At 33.1% G+C, this 16,070-nt stretch overlaps 2 protein-coding genes across 2 annotated transcripts; one reads left to right on the top strand and one right to left on the bottom strand.

Moving 5' to 3' along the window:
- The first annotated feature begins 2,608 nt into the window (after positions 1–2,608).
- LOC129910457 (mitochondrial tRNA-specific 2-thiouridylase 1) lies at positions 2,609–6,507 on the top strand. Its single transcript, XM_055987860.1, has 5 exons — positions 2,609–2,776; positions 4,088–4,253; positions 5,209–5,393; positions 5,460–5,686; positions 5,854–6,507. Exons 1-5 carry the CDS (start codon positions 2,701–2,703, stop codon positions 6,346–6,348), a joined length of 1,149 nt encoding a protein of 382 aa, XP_055843835.1. The 5' UTR covers positions 2,609–2,700; the 3' UTR covers positions 6,349–6,507.
- Positions 6,508–6,514: 7 nt separating this feature from the next.
- On the bottom strand, positions 6,515–15,988 carry LOC129910448 (cell division control protein 45 homolog). The gene is made up of 3 exons (XM_055987838.1): positions 15,400–15,988; positions 7,555–8,075; positions 6,515–7,497 (listed from the first exon to the last, which is right to left on the bottom strand). Exons 1-3 carry the CDS (start codon positions 15,739–15,741, stop codon positions 6,681–6,683), a joined length of 1,680 nt encoding a protein of 559 aa, XP_055843813.1. The 5' UTR covers positions 15,742–15,988; the 3' UTR covers positions 6,515–6,680.
- Between the last annotated feature and the right edge of the window lie 82 nt (positions 15,989–16,070).

Genomic DNA, 16,070 nt, shown 5'->3' with positions numbered 1-16,070 from the left:
AACCCTTGATCAATTTGATCCAGATATATACCCCGTTTTTATGGCGATTTGAATCCGAATTGAATCAGAATTTAGGTCTATATATACCTGAATCGAGTTGAATCCGGATTTGTCGATCCGATCCGACTCGGGGAGCTGAATCGAATCGAAAATATGCATACCCTTCAAGCAAACAGGTCCGACCTCGGGCCGAATCCGCTCCGCCTGAGGCGGAGCTGAGTCCGACTTCGGATCAGAAACTGGTCCGAAGGCGGCTCAAATTAGTATGGAAATTATAATCACCGCGAAGTCGATTGCATATGTATTGGTGTGGTGAAAATCTCCATTCCGAGAAAACGGAGCCGAAGGTGGACCTGATCCGGAGCAGCGAAAACCTACCAGAAAGAGGAATAAGAAAGGGATGACATTTCGCATTTGCGACCAAAAAAAGAACAAGATTTATTTTTTTTTTCACTGAAACTGTTTTATTTTTTATTTTATTTTGGCAAACGAAATTTTCACAATAAATACAATATAAAATACAATACATTTTTTTTCATTTTATTTCATTTGATGCTGCTGCTGTTGTTGGTGTTTTTTTAGATGTTTCACCTTCTAGATTTTTCTTCATCATTAGAGATTACATCTACAACACAAGAAGAAACAACATTTTAACCCAAACACTTTGAGCGATACATAAAACATACCTTTTTTGTTTTCCATATTGTTTATAATTTAATAAAATTGTTTATAATTAATAAACTAACATTATACAAACAACCACACGAGACACGACGCGACCAAACACTTCAACAAAAAATAACAAAATGACGCTTTGGCTCTAGTTGGCCTTGTCTTTCTTTTCCTTTTCTCATTTTTCACGATTCTCGTTCGACTTTGTGTTCATACACAAAAAGTTGCAAGTGTGTGAGTGCAACCCCGATTTTCGCGGTCTGAGGTCGGAGTTTCTTTGTTGAACTCAGTTTTCTTGCTTGAAGGGTATATACCTAACGAATTGAATACTCGAGATATAATTTATGGTGGAAATTGTGTGTGATTGTCTTCTTATTTGCAAATTCAATGTATGTATGTCTAATGATATCTAGTTTTACTTGCACTTTGTTTTTGGTTAGATTTTTCTATTTTACTGCAAATATATTAAAAAGAAAAATTGTGTTTTCGATTCTATTTCAATTCGATTCCTCGATCTGGTACTTCCATATGCCTGGATCGAAATTTCGATTCAGTTTCAATTCGATCTTTAAATCGGTCATACAAACGGGGTAAATGTCCTCGGCAATTATTTATGTGCGAAAAATATTTATGGAGATTTCACCAAATGAAGTGGTATAATTTTCAATTTTTTTCCTATTGACATATATTTTATCTTTCACAATTTAACACACGGGGAAAAGTGAAGAAATAAGAAAGTAGGTGTGTTTTTTATTACAACCGGTCTTAACTAGACAAAAAAAACGCAGTCTGGGCTAAGCAATTTACATGTTAAATACAACAACACCTTAGACCCTTGGGCTTAGTTGTTTAGCCCGGAGATTTCTCTGGGCTTAACTTTTTGAAGAGTTTTAAATCTGTGCTACCAAACAAATTTTTCATAAATTGTTTAGAATTTGTTTAAAAACGTGAAAACTCACGTTTGGAAGGACAAAATGTATTAAAATAGTTTTGCTAGCATACATTTTTGTATCTCTTTGTAAAACATACATGGAAAATACAAGAAGATGACGAAAGCGAAAAATATGACTACCCTAAATTTTTGATGTGTCTGCTGTTTTCGGAACATTCAATATACAGTGCTGCCAAGATTTCAGGTTAAGCCCCGAGGCGTTTTTTTTGTCCAGTTAAGACCGGTGGTAATAAAAACACACCTAGTATCACCTAATATTGAATTCCTTAGTAAAAAATCGGTTTAACGAAACGAAACGTTTTTTTTTTTTTTTTTGTTCCAAGGAATTTGACATAAATTTTAGACAACACTTCTCTCTCCAAAGCTGGAACTGCATACCTTCCAGCTAAAATTCTCAGCAAAATTTAGCTCGGCTAAAATTTGGAGAGAAAAATGGAAACTTAAATTTACCACGATATGCGGACTAATTAACTGGAAAAATCCTTCTTTTCCAGTGCCGGTAGTTTTTTTTTAATTTCCAATGACTGGAAACTTAGGAGTCTCTTGTTATCTTCCCAGCATACTGTTTGACATTGACAGATTGACACTAGTCAGTTTGTTTTTGTTTTCATTAGGGGGGTTCACATTGACTAACTTACCGGACAGACCAGCCGCCGTTTGGTCTGATCTGATGCTGTTTTGATAGTGTGAACACCCATCCGACGACCTGTCCGGTTTGCCGGATGGTTTTCAAAAAATTTTGATTTTTTGGTGGTCGGACGGACATGTTAGTCAATTGAACGACATGTCTGTCCGGCAGACAGTGATAATCCATTCTCTTGAATTTGAGAGCAGAATAGGTGAAAGATACATTAAAAATAAGATGAAAAATGGGTTTTGATGAAAATTGTCTGATGAGTGTGAACGAAAAATATAATTCAGCCATCAGGCCAAATGACAATCGGTCTGTCCGGTAAGTTGGTCAATGTGAACCCCCCTATTTGCTTTTGTCTATGTAGTTTCTTTCTAAAAAAATGTGACATATAACTGAAGAAAAAGTTAAAGTTACTTTTGTATTTATATTATTTTGTTCCAAAATGTTTCGCAAAGTAATAGTTGGAGTGTCTGGTGGAGTTGATAGTGCTGTCAGTGCATATCTACTTAAGGAAAAAGGTATCATTTGTTGCAAAAAAAATATTGAATTCTTAACCCTCATTTATCCGCTCGAAAAAGTGAGTGTCCTAACAACACCTTGTCTAACATGGAAAAGACTTCTTTTCTAAATGGTTAAAGTGAGGAATGTTGACTTTCTCTTAAAGAAACAAACGACCTTGATTTATTTGGTTGGTTGAGGTTAGGCGGTAACCATTTTCTGGACATTCACACATACATTATTTTTTTGTCTATAAAATAATACACTGTGGGAATTTAGGTATACTTTGAAGTCAATAATCAGCCATATTATGAAATTCGAAATTTATCGTATATTAATTTTTTACTATCTACATAATAAGGGTACCTAATAAACTAATATTGGGAACAATATTTTGCCATTTTGAATTGAACGACATCGAAAAAAATAATAGGTAATAACATTGTTTTACAAAGTAAAAATCATGTTAATTACTTTGCAAATGACCTAGCAGAGGTTGTAGGTATTACTGAGTACATCATATTTCGGCACTTGTAAGAAAATCCTAAATTTACCGAGAAATGACTGAGTCTAACCTACTCAGTCATTTTTCGGTCAATTTAAGATTAGGTTAGGTTATATGGGCTGACAATTGATTTTGTTACCGTCACATTTAGATCAATGTAGATCCCTTGTGATACCCTGAAGTATTGTAACTTCATGAAAAAGTGTTAACCTATGAATGCAATGGTTGTTCGAGCCATTTGGAGTACTTAACAAAGTTCAGTAGGCTATTGCCCGAGAGTTCCGATAGTTCTTCTAATTCATTAAAGAAATAGTTTCCTAAGAAATTCTTCCTAGTGCGACAGAGTGCTGGGCAGTGTAAGAGGAAGTGAACAGTGTTTTCCTGTTTGTCCTCATTGCCGTAGCCTCTGCTAGATCATCCGTACTAAGCCCTATTTTCTTTTTGTGGTATCCTAGTAGGTAACTGAGTAGAAAAATTGACGATAACTTGAAATTTTGAGGGTTTATGAAAAATTTCAAGTTCCGAAATATGATGTACTCAGTAATACCTACATACAACCTCTACTAGGTCACTTCCAAAGTACCTAATTAACATGATTTTTATTTTGTAAAACAGTGTAATAGATAAAAACAGATAACAGAGATTAGTGCCTTTATCTTGAAGCAAACCCCTACACTTCTTAAAAAAATTTAATCGAATTTCATTGCCTTACTATTTCCTTACTATACTATAAATGTTCTATTACCAGCTCAAAAAGAGGATTTAAAAAAAAACTCAATGCCTTATGCGAATAAAAATAAAAAATTATTTCTTCCTGTTTACAAAGGGTTTTCTGTGTTGGGAGTATTTATGCGTAATTGGGATGAACTTGACGAAACTGGCCGTTGTTCTGGAGAAAAAGAACTAGCAGATGCAACTTATGTTTGCAACAAAATTGGCATCGATTTGGTTGAAGTGAATTTCGTTAAGGAGTATTGGAACAATGTATTCTCGTAAGTCAAAGAGGCTAAAAACTATTAATGCATTTAATATAGAATTACCAAGAAGATCGACTGCATTTTTAAATTAAAATGAGCACAGGAATAATATTTCTGGATATTTTATAACAGATGAAGTTAAAAATATTTGAGAATAAAACCATCTTTTTTATCCAATTGAATCATTTATTTGCAAAACATGATAAGTCCATGATTTTAAATTTTTGAGGAGAAGAAAAAAACGTTCTATTTTCTTTTGATATGCGTAGAAAAATTTATAAAAAATATATTCTGTAGAACTCTTGCCTAGCTACAAAATACCGTTTCTTTTTTAATTTTTGGAGCGATAGCTCAAAAGATAAAAAATAAAAACGCTTTTGGATTTATCATACTTTGAAAATAAACGGATGTGAAATTAGTTTTTAAATGAATATGCAATTTTGCTTTTAGCCCCAGTCTATCAAACAATCAAACAATTGTATTTGAGAATAAAATACAATGTCCGGACTAATTATTTAACTTTAAAGTAGCTTTAAACTTAAGATTTTCAGCCATTAATCTAATATACCATTAACACAAAAAGAAGCTGTTGTTTATTTTCAAAAGATGATAAGTCCGGGACTTATTCTATTTTTGATACTAAAAAAATATTTCGCGTAGCTGTAAAATCGGATATAGATGGAGTAGATACTTCATATTTTAAAGACAGACGTGGTTATCCCTGGAGTACAAATTTAGTCAAAAAAACGAATTTTGAAAAAAAGTGGACTTATCATGTTTTGCAAATAAATGGTTCAATTTCGAAACCCTGCCAACTGTTTTGATTAAATGTTTTAGAAAAATACTGACAACATTGTTAAAACCTGCTTTTGTTTAAACTTTCAATGCCTTTGTAATTCTATATTCTCTGCTGATAATAATAACAAAAAAGCTTTTTGATTGTTGCACAAAATAAAAATCATATAATTAGGAATTTTCTTGAAGATTATCAAAATGGACTGACCCCTAACCCAGATATACTATGCAACAGACACATAAAATTTGATCACTTCTATAAGCATGCAGTAGAAAAACTCGATTTCGATGCAATTGCAATGGGTCATTACGCTAGAACGTCATTCGGACCATATCTGGAAAACTATAATAAAAATGAAGGTAAATTCTATTTCTTTAACTGATTCGTAAAAAAAAAATACTAATTCATTTCCTTTTTCTTTGCAGAAGTTCGTCTTCTTCAAGCAAAAGATTCATTTAAAGATCAGACTTTCTTTCTATCTGGCATTCAACAAGAAGCCCTTCGAAAAACAATGTTTCCCTTAGGAGAATTGACAAAGAGTGAAGTGAAAGATATGGCGAAAAAAATTGGACTTCGAAGAGTTGCTTTGAAAAAAGAAAGTACAGGAATTTGTTTCATTGGCAACAGAAATTTCAAAAATTTCATTAAAGAGGTATAATAACAGTTATTGTTTTCCATACTTAGAAGAACCCACTCAGACCATTTTTTACCCTTAGGACTAGTATGCAGGTCGAGCTAACTGTTAGCTTACATACTAAAATCTTTCAGAAACCAAAATCTGCTTAAAATTGAAAAATGTTATGTATGATTTTTTTTTAGTATATTCATTCAAAACCTGGTGACTTCATCGACATTGACACGGGTAAAGTAGTAGGACAACATGAGGGCTTTCACCAGTGGACAGTTGGACAACGATGTCGGTTGCATTCGTTTCTTCGTCCGTATTTTGTTGCTGCCAAGGATGCTGAAACAAATTCTATACTTGTTGCAAATGGTACTGATAACCCCGCCTTATTTTCAAATGTCATTTACACACAACAACCATCATGGATTTCCACCAATCCACTTAAAGACTTCAACCACCTAAGATGTAAATTTCGATTTCAACATACAAAACCTTTAGTTGATTGTACAGTAGAAAAAGCAAGTGATAAGACTGGCTTAATAGTAACCTTAGACAAACCTCTACGCGCACTCACACCAGGTCAATATGCTGTACTCTATCGAGAAGACGAATGTTTAGGCAGTGCCAGAATTATAACCTCAGAACAGATGCAAAATAATTTCAAACAATTTGCAAAAATACAAATGTAACGAAAAAGCAATAAATTAAAAAAAAATGTAAATGGTTCTTATTTTATTTTATATATTTTTTGTATTGTCTATTGTAAGAAATATTAACGAAGCTTATAGTCAATTTTTTGTTGTTAACAATTATTCAAAGATAAATACAATTTCACCCTGATTTAAAAATGTTTTTATGTTTTGTTTGTAAATTTTTGTACTACTTAATGCAGGGGAAAACATTTTTTGATTTTAAATCTAGAGATACGCGATCGCTTATTTTTTAGACCTTAATGTTAAAAAAAAAAACAAATGAAAATAAATACTACTTAAAGATTAAAACTGTGTTGTCAACATTGATTTTAGCTCAAGAGAACAGTCAATGTATCCAAAAATCGAGTTAAATCACTCTGTCGAATTTGTATTAACGATGGCTCAAAGAAATCTTGTCTTATGACTGAGTTACTTTTTTGAGCTGCTTGTTCAAAGGCTTTGCCGAAAAAACTTTTCGGCGAATTCTCACGAACCGGGGGTATTCCAACTAAAAGACAAAGTCCACGCTCAGCATCAACTGGACAACTCACAATGAGTGGTAATTCTGGAGCTCGTCGACTTCTTGAAGTCGACACATAACCATTTAAAATGAATTTTGCTAGCATTGTTAATCCAAATGGATAAGAAAAGTAACTGTTTTCTTCATTTAAAATAAAATAAAAGAATGGACCAGCTGAATGCACCTGATGGGCTTCTAAACTGCTTTGCACTTGACGGAATATAGCCGAAAGTAACAGTTTAGCACTTTCAATACCAGCAGTTAGGATGGATTTGTGACTTTTCGATAGACCATCGAGTGCTTCAAGAAAACAATCTTCTGGAGTCTTGTCATGTTTAACGGATTCTAATATGGCAAGCAAAGCATAGACATAATCCGCAGCTGAATATCGATTACGGTAACCATAATTCAGAGTGAAAGAACCATAAACAATATCAGGTATACCATATTTTTCCGCGAGCTTTTCGATCATTTGATGAAATTCTTGACGCAATGTGAGATCCATAGAGTTGAACATTTGTTTTGCATGTGTTAGTGGCAGACCCATTTCTACCAGAAGTTCGTGAAGTTTTTTTTCACCTCGCAAAGTCCATAGCTTAAGTTTACAGGCACAATACATTGAATTTCTAAATAAACACAATTTTATTAGGTTAGTGATTTTTTTATAATACAAAATTATTTACCTCATTGATTCTGTTACCGACCAATGTCGATATAGAGCTAAATGCAAGTCATTTTCAAATGTTATTTTAGATGCACTGTGTGTTTGTGTTTGATCGGAGGATTTAGTTGTTAATCTTGATACATGACTTTGAATGTTATCGATCTCAAGTGTATAAGTTGAACTTTCTATTTTGCCCAAAATCAGTTGCTCAGTTGTTCCAACAATTGCCCACCATAATAGATCCGGAGAGTCTTTGGTAAGTTTCCATGCTAGTTCAAAGAGTATTATAGCAGAACTTCTTCCATAATAACTATATTGGGAATAGTCAAACATTATGCGATCCCTTTCGTTTTCCCATGTTCGACGTTCACGTTGTTTGAGAACACGATTTGCATGCTTTTCCATTCGTGTAGTGCCTTCTTCTTCATTGTCATCTTCATCGTCATCTTCATCAGCACTGTCTTCGCCATCGGACTCACGAAATATTGCTTCAAATGAGGGAATCGTTTCTTCCGTTGCTGGATCGCCAAGTATGCAAACCTAAAGAATTGAGATAAAATATTACTTGAATTTAATTTGATATTTTGATTTGATTTTTTTATAAATAAATGTTACTTCTATGGTGCATTATTTTTTTTTTAATATTAAGTATTTTATATACTACATGTGTGCATGGATTTTATATTTCACGCGGACGCGATAATATATGTTTGACCTATTTATTTTATAAGACATTTGTAGCCCTTTATCTTCCCAAGCGGTAGCTGCAGATCGTCAATCCCTTGACATAAAATATTCAAAATTTTGAGGTAAATATTTTTGACTAGCACATTCTATCATCTAATAGAATTCATGTTAAACGATTTGTGATATTGAAGGGGGGGTTTTTTGATAAAAAAAATATATAAATTCTATTTTTCTTTCCTTTTTGTTTTTGCTTTTTACGTTTCTGTCTATAAAGAAAAAGAAAGTCAACCCGGCGAACACCACGGCACGGCGGATCACTAGTGTGATGTATACGTGTGGGAATTATGACCCTTCGACATCGAGATCACAAAATTTTAATCTTTTTGTAAACTAGTATGATTAATCGGAAATGCTTCTGAAGTCTTTGAAAAAAAAAAAAACCTTCACTGGGTCGTATGCAATAAAAAAAGTGCTAATATCACTCTTATATCACTTCTTGTCAGTACATTTTCTTGAGATTCATCTCATTTTCTTGAGATAGACCTCTAGAAAATGTACTGAAAAGTGAGATAGAGCTTAAGCTCATTCTTTTTGCATATGAGCCACTGACTCGACTTTTCAAAAAATGGTTTTTCTAAAACAAAAAAAAAATTATGTTTTTAATCAAAGCAAAAATAAAAAATTCATTGAAATCGGTTCAGTCGTTCAAAATAAAATTTCAAATTAAAAAAAAAAAAACACAATTATCATTAAAAAGTTTACGAATCAGAAAAACAGAAAAAATATTTTCTTAGAAAACAGTGAAACACTTTGTTATTAGTGTGAGTTACCAGACAAACATGCATTTGAAGAGGATCGGGACGGAGTGATTTGGCACTAAGGATTTTCCATTTTTTTAAGTTAGGGAGGGGAGGTAAATTCGTACCAAAGAAAGCACGCTTTCGTAATTTTTTTGTGACGACACAGTTCAAATCTATTTATTTAAACCAATGGTATATTAAATTATGACTTTCGAAAAACATATGTAATGTAAAATTTTCAACACGAAATATTAACGTTGCGCGGGCTTTTTGAAATTTCAATTTAAGGAAAAACACGATTTAGCTAAACAAAAAACGACTTTTATGTGATTGTGAAATAAAAATTTATAACAATTTTCAAATAACCGTTATCTCGTAAATTATTTACAGAAATAGTGTTCAAAATTTCAAAAGGATCGATGCATAAGTTTTGAAGTTATGAAGGGCACCGAATTTGATAAAGTTGTGGGGAAATCGCTTTGAAGTTTTGAACACTGGAATAAAACGGTCATAAGTGAAATATACAAAAAATTTAACACAATATTCTTGAGTATAATATGCAGTTGAAAAAAAATCCAAAAGAAAAATTAAGAGCTCACCTCCCCTCTCAATTCTTTGATCTAAGAAATTAAAAGAAATACTTTGCTTGGAAGTGAAAACCATTAAAAAGACTTTTTAGTAATTAATAGACCCATAGTTTAGTCGTTCTGGGCTGTTTGTGCGCACACTGGGCCGACTAAATAGTCGGATTGGAAGTGAGTGCACACACTAGATCGATATTTGGCCGACTGTTCTAAAATAATTTGCTGTCAAATAATGAATTCTAATGAAAACGTATTTGAAAGTTTTTCACCTTATTGACCTCAAAAATCGTAATAAAAAGAAACAATAAAATGACAACAACTGTGTTTAATTTAAAAAATTCTTTTTATTCAACACGAATGCATTTCGGTTCTCAGCTGCGGAACCATCATCAGCGAACGACGATTAAACAAAACCAAAGAAATTACAAATATTACTTGCATTTAAGGTTAAACAAATAGTCCGGTCAATTTAGACATCCAAGGTTACATTAATTCCCAGCAAGCTGAAAATTGGTAGGATTGTTGGAAACACCATCATAAATTAAATTTAAAAAGTCCTCATCGATCCGAGGTGTGGAAAAAAACTTACGGAGGGTCAAAGGTCACAAAAACTGGTTTTTCACGATTTTCAGCAAAACGGTATGTCTCATCAAAAAATTTTCAATGCAAGAATTGTAGACCAGATTATTATATATAAAAAGTGTCATAACACTTTTTTTCCTAAGACCCACCGTTTTTTAGGTATAACGATTCAAAAAGTTGAAGTTGAGTTGTAATCGTCATAATCAGGCCTATTTTGAAAAAAAAACTCCTAACTGAAAAGTTCCTGAAATTTCATTATTTTTTAAGCTTGAATTTCGTTTTTCAATGGTTAAGAATATAGGAAAGCAAAAAAAAAAAATGGAAATTTTCACCATTTTTCCGATTGGGGCCCTTCTCCCGAAACCATTTCCCTGGGAATTTTTGTTTAGAATATGTCTGAATAAATACAGGGTGTGCAATAGAGAATGGACAACCCTAAACCCTAAAACGGCTGATATCTACACTTATGGATGTTCTAAAAACAGATGAAAAAAGTTCTATCGCAACCAGTTCATAAAATATTGGCTTTTTTTCGTTCAGTGTATTTTAAATTTTAACATCTTGTGTTTTCGTTCACTACAACCACGAATGAATGAATTTTATTTATTTCTTTTTTTTATAATTTTCTACAATAATTGTATGAGTACATAAACTCTTTAAAAACTTCCTAGCTATGGCACATTTTCCTTAAAAAAATTTTGAAATCTGTTTTTTGATGCAAAATGTAAAAAAAGTATTTTATGAAAAATTTTAAACACCTGTGGTATAAAATAAATCTATAGAAACCTAAGTGGCCGACTTACTTAAAAATATTCTCGTCTAAGGGGAGTATTTTTAAGAAAGTTGGCCACCTAGGTTTCTATAGATTTATTTTATACCACAGGTGTTTAAAATTTTTCATAAAATACTTTTTTTAACTTTTGCATCAAAAAACAGATTTCAAAATTTTGTTAAGGAAAATGTGCAATAGCTTCGCAGTTTTTAAAGAGTTTATGTACTCATACAATTATTGTAGAAAATTATAAAAAAAAGAAATAAATAAAATTCATTCATTCGTGGTTGTAGTGAACGAAAACACAAGATGTTAAAATTTAAAATACACTGAACGAAAAAAAGCCAATATTTTATGAACTGGTTGCGATAGAACTTTTTTCTATCTGTTTTTAGAACATCCATAAGTGTAGATATCAGCCGTTTTAGGGTTTAGGGTTGTCCATTCTCTATTGCACACCCTGTATTTATTCAGACATATTCAGCCCTATGATGGTAGCCGATCGGAAGAAAATTTTATCCGATTTGTACGAATTTTTCAATTTTCATATGATTTTAACCCTTCCGACAGTAAAATCGGACAGATGTACGAAAAAAATCTTAGGTGCGTTGAAAATTTAAAATACATGCGATGCTATGCAGTGAACTGTCAAAATATTTGAGACGCGTTGTGCTTTATGCTTTGTTTTCTTTCCGATTCTTCCCGATAGAAAATTAAACGTGAAAAATTATCCGAAAAATATAAAAACCAAAAAAATTGGAATAAATTCTCTCCTCAAATTCGGGTACCGTGAATACAAAAATCTTCCGATCGGAACTTTTCTCCGATCGGATATTTTTCCGATCGGCTACCATCATAGGTCTGATTCTAAACAAAAATTCCCAGGGAAATGGTTTCGGGAGAAGGGCCCCAATCGGAAAAATGGTGAAAATTTCCATTTTTTTTTGCTTTCCTATATTCTTAACCATTGAAAAACGAAATTCAAGCTTAAAAAATAATGAAATTTCAGGAACTTTTCAGTTAGGAGTTTTTTTTTTCAAAATAGGCCTGATTATGACGATTACAACTCAACTTCAACTTTTTGAATCGTTATACCTAAGAAACGGTGGGTCTTAGGAAAAAAAAGTGTTATGACACTTTTTATATATAATAATCTGGTCTACAATTCTTGCATTTTTTGATGAGACTTACCGTTTTGCTGAAAATCGTGAAAAACCAGTTTATGTGACCTTTGACCCCCCATAAGTTTTTTTCCACACCTCGGATCGATGAGGACTTTTTAAATTTAATTTATGATGGTGTTTCCAACAATCCTACCAATTTTCAGCTTGCTGGGAATTAATGTAACCTCACCCCCTTATTTTAGTCTAATTTGACCGGACTAAAAGAGATTACAAACATTACTTGCAAAAGAAAAAAGAAAAACAAAAACAAAAAACAGAGTTTCTATTTATTCTCTTTTGAGTGCGTTGAAAAGTTGAGAGTCAATAATTGGTCCAGGTTCCAAGTTCATCAAATCGTTGTTTATGTGTATATGTATGGATTCATAGGCGTCAAGTTTATTTGGTTTGTTTACTTTTTTTTAAAGCTTAAAATTGTTGTCAAATGAAGTTATTGTGTGTTGATTGTCATTATTTGGATCATAGATGTGGGCTGCTATTGCTTTGTCTATCTCTTTCTTTTTTACGGATCGAAGATGTTCGTTGAATCTAACCTCAGCAGCTCTCCTTGTTTGTCCAATATATTTTTTGTCACAGTTAGAACAAGAGATTTGATAAATGCCGCTGCATCGGTTAGTTGGTGTGTTGTCTTTTGTGGATCCTAGGAGAGTTTTTAATTTGTTGTTGTTGGTATGTACAATGCTCATTTCTGATTTCGTAAACACATGTATCAGCTTGTTGGTAATATTTGGGGCGAAGGGTAGAGTGATACGTTGTTTTTGTGCATTTGTGTTTTGTTCGAACAACGTACTAACGTTGTTTCGCTTTAACTTTTTCGAGTGCTTTTTGATCAGTTGGTCTATGATTGATTTCTCGTACCCGTTCACATTAGCTATATGAAGTATTTGTTGGTATTCTCTCATATAGTTTTCAACAGATAGAGGAAGACGGCATAATCTGTAAACCATGGAATGAAAAGCTGCAATTTTTTGACTATATGCACAATATGAATCCTTTGTTATGTACCGATCTGTCGATGTGGATTTTCTGTAAACACTGAACTCAACTCTTTTCTCTTTTCGTTTGATTTCAACGTCGAGGAAGGGTAATGTGTGAAGTTTGTCGTCCTCCTTCTCAAAAGTAAATTTGATGCTGGAAAATCTATTATTGATTGTTGTGAGAACCTGGTCAACTTCTGATTTTTTCACCACAGCAAAGGTGTCATCAACATATCTATACCAGATACGTGGTAGTTTACCTTCTTTGTGTAAATCTGACTCAAATTTACACATGAATGCCTCTGCGACATATGGTGAGAGGCCATTTCCCATACTGCACCCGAAGTTGTTTGAATAAAATAAGTTCCGGAATTGAAAACAATTATGCTTCATGCAAATGTTGATGCAATCAATGTAAGCTTTTTCTTGTTCTGGTGGTAAATCGAATTTATGTAAATGTTGTTTAATTGCTTCGACTGCTTCATTGACGGGAATGGATGGAAAAAGGGCAGTTACATCGAATGAGATCATAATCTCGTCGTCTTCAATTTCAATTTCCCTTATTTTGTCAACAAAATCGAATGTGTTCTTGACTGAAAAACCATCAAAGCTTCCGAATTTTCTCAAGTCATTAACAAGCCATTTTGTTATGTATGTAAGTGGAGAGCTTACATTCGAAACAATTTTCCTCATTTTATCTCCATTTTTGTGCACTTTGGGTAAACCATACATTAAAGGAACCGATGGGTTAGAAACACGTAATTTATATTTGTTGATGTTGAAGGCCTTATGTATGGTGTCAACTGCAATCTTGGCATCAACGATCATGGCATTCAAATGTGATTTTTTTGTTATCTGTAGGATTACTGTCTGAATGCATTTTTGATTAGAGGTAAGGCTTTGTCTCTCACTGATTTCTTTTTTCCCACTGTTTGTATTGGATGGCAGATTCGATGTCAGCTACGATGTCTATAATTGGGACTTTGCGTGGTTTTACTGTATAATTTAGTCCTCTGTTTAACAAATCCATTTCATCTTGGTCAAAATTTTCTTTTGAAAGATTAATGACTAGGTCTTTAACTGGTTTTACCAAAGGTTTTTCTACTTTTTTAGTCTCATGTGTGGCAACAAGTTTTTCGTAAGTTTTGTTCATTTTTTTTTTTTTTTTTTTCTTCAAAAACTGCTTCACTTCTCTGGAATAGTGGGAGGCACAATTTGTTGAAGTGATCAAATTGCAAAAAATTTAAATTTTTGGTCATCTTTAAATGTAGTTCATATATTTGGAGTTGAACTTGGTCTAAACAATGGCAATGAAATTCAATTTCGTGTTTTAACGATAAACATTTTGCTTCTTTAATCACTCGTTCAGTTCTTGAATTATGTAAATTACATCTAATGTTCATGAATTTGGGATATATTTTATTTTCTTTACACACAGTGGAATGAAAGGGCAGATGAACTGGCCAAAACAGGATCAACCTTCTTAAACTCTGCAAACGACAGATGGTCAGCTTGTGAACCTGTCGAGTTTCAAGAAATCTGTGGCCGATCCTTTCTAAGAACAAAACTGACACCATACTTAAGCTAAGCAGGCCTCAATTGTCCCTTTTGGTCGGTATGCTTACAGGTCACAACTCAATGGGAACCCACATGAGTAGAATGGGTATTGTCTCATCAGACTTATGTTGAGGGTTTCAAGACGAAGAGGCAGAAGAGGGCTCATACCACTTCCTTTGCGAATGCCCCAGTTTAGCAAAAAGTTAGTTAAATTAGTTAGATGACGTCTCGTCCTTGTCACTAAAAAACATAATGACATTCATCCAAATTTCAAGATGGTTCAGGGAGGCACAAAACACAAATACAAATTCCAACACCTAATTCCCAATAAATCCTTCCCTTACCCATCCGGATTCGGATCCGGATTCCTTCCCACGCTAACCCTGGGGATCACATCGAGATCCGAGTGGGATGATTCGACTTGTCGGATTATCACCCGGTTCAACCTAGCCTTTTTTTCGAAAAACAACGTCGTCATTCGTGAGTCGAGGCATATTGTTCTGTTGAATAAGCTTCATTCGATTTATGGCTATTCGCTAAACTCAAATGACCACTCCGTTGAAAACAGTTTTGAAACGATAGAAGACATAGTAACTAAATGGAAGAAGAAACCAAAGGCCATTTACAGAAAAAGACTTTTCAGGCTGTTTAGTGCGAATAAATTAAGAATGATCTGTAGTATTTCAGTACTTTTAATTTCTAAAAACTACAGAAAGGTACTCACCTGTTTATCACTATAAATATTGCAAACATCGAGCGGCCTATGGGAATCACAAACAAAGAATACAACTTCTTCATCGGGTTGCAAAAGATCAACAATATCAACACAACCACCACAATTGATTAAAATCACATATTTAACGTCATCTCGATTTTCGGTGTAGGCTCTTTGCATTCCAGCCATACCCATGATCGGCACCACCGAATACAGCATATGATCATACTTAAACAAGGATTGTATAATTTTGCTAGCACAAATACCATCGATGTCATAATTAACAATGATTAAAATTCTCTTTCCCACAAGTACATTATAGAACTCTAGTTTTAGATCTTGCACAAACATATTGGTAGTTTATTAGATACAAATTTTGTTTAGTTTATTAAAAATGCTGAAGGCTTGAGGTTATCAATTGTTGCAGCGAACCATCCGATTCGCGATGGGATTCATATTTTTTCAAGTAAAGAATAAAGTGGTAATTGGTGTAAAAGTATATAATTTATTTAGTTTGATGGTTAACACTGTTAACAGATTAAACATAAAAACGTGAGAAATTATTTAAATAACTAAAATTGATATAACAAAAGGAGAAAAAACGTAAATTTTAAAAGATTTAAAAAAAAAACGCGATCTGCAGAAAACTTTTCAAATGTCAAAAACATGGCGCCATAATT

This window comes from Episyrphus balteatus, chromosome 2 (genome assembly GCF_945859705.1).
Source record: "Episyrphus balteatus chromosome 2, idEpiBalt1.1, whole genome shotgun sequence".
Classification (NCBI taxonomy): Eukaryota; Metazoa; Arthropoda; class Insecta; order Diptera; family Syrphidae; genus Episyrphus; species Episyrphus balteatus.
This window is presented reverse-complemented; position numbering and strand designations above follow the sequence as displayed.

Excerpts from the sequence above, each read along its gene's own strand:
- LOC129910448 (XM_055987838.1), bottom strand. The coding sequence starts at position 15,741 with ATGTTTGTGCAAGATCTAAAACTAGAGTTCTATAATGTACTTGTGGGA. Across the intron at positions 8,076-15,399 it reads ATATTTATAGTGATAAACAG|GTTTGCATACTTGGCGATCC; the intron begins GTGAGTACCTTT and ends TCAATTCTTTAG. Across the intron at positions 7,498-7,554 it reads TCGGTAACAGAATCAATGAG|AAATTCAATGTATTGTGCCT; the intron begins GTAAATAATTTT and ends GTGTTTATTTAG.
- LOC129910457 (XM_055987860.1), top strand. The coding sequence starts at position 2,701 with ATGTTTCGCAAAGTAATAGTTGGAGTGTCTGGTGGAGTTGATAGTGCT. Across the intron at positions 2,777-4,087 it reads ATATCTACTTAAGGAAAAAG|GGTTTTCTGTGTTGGGAGTA; the intron begins GTATCATTTGTT and ends CTGTTTACAAAG. Across the intron at positions 5,687-5,853 it reads TCAAAAATTTCATTAAAGAG|TATATTCATTCAAAACCTGG; the intron begins GTATAATAACAG and ends ATTTTTTTTTAG.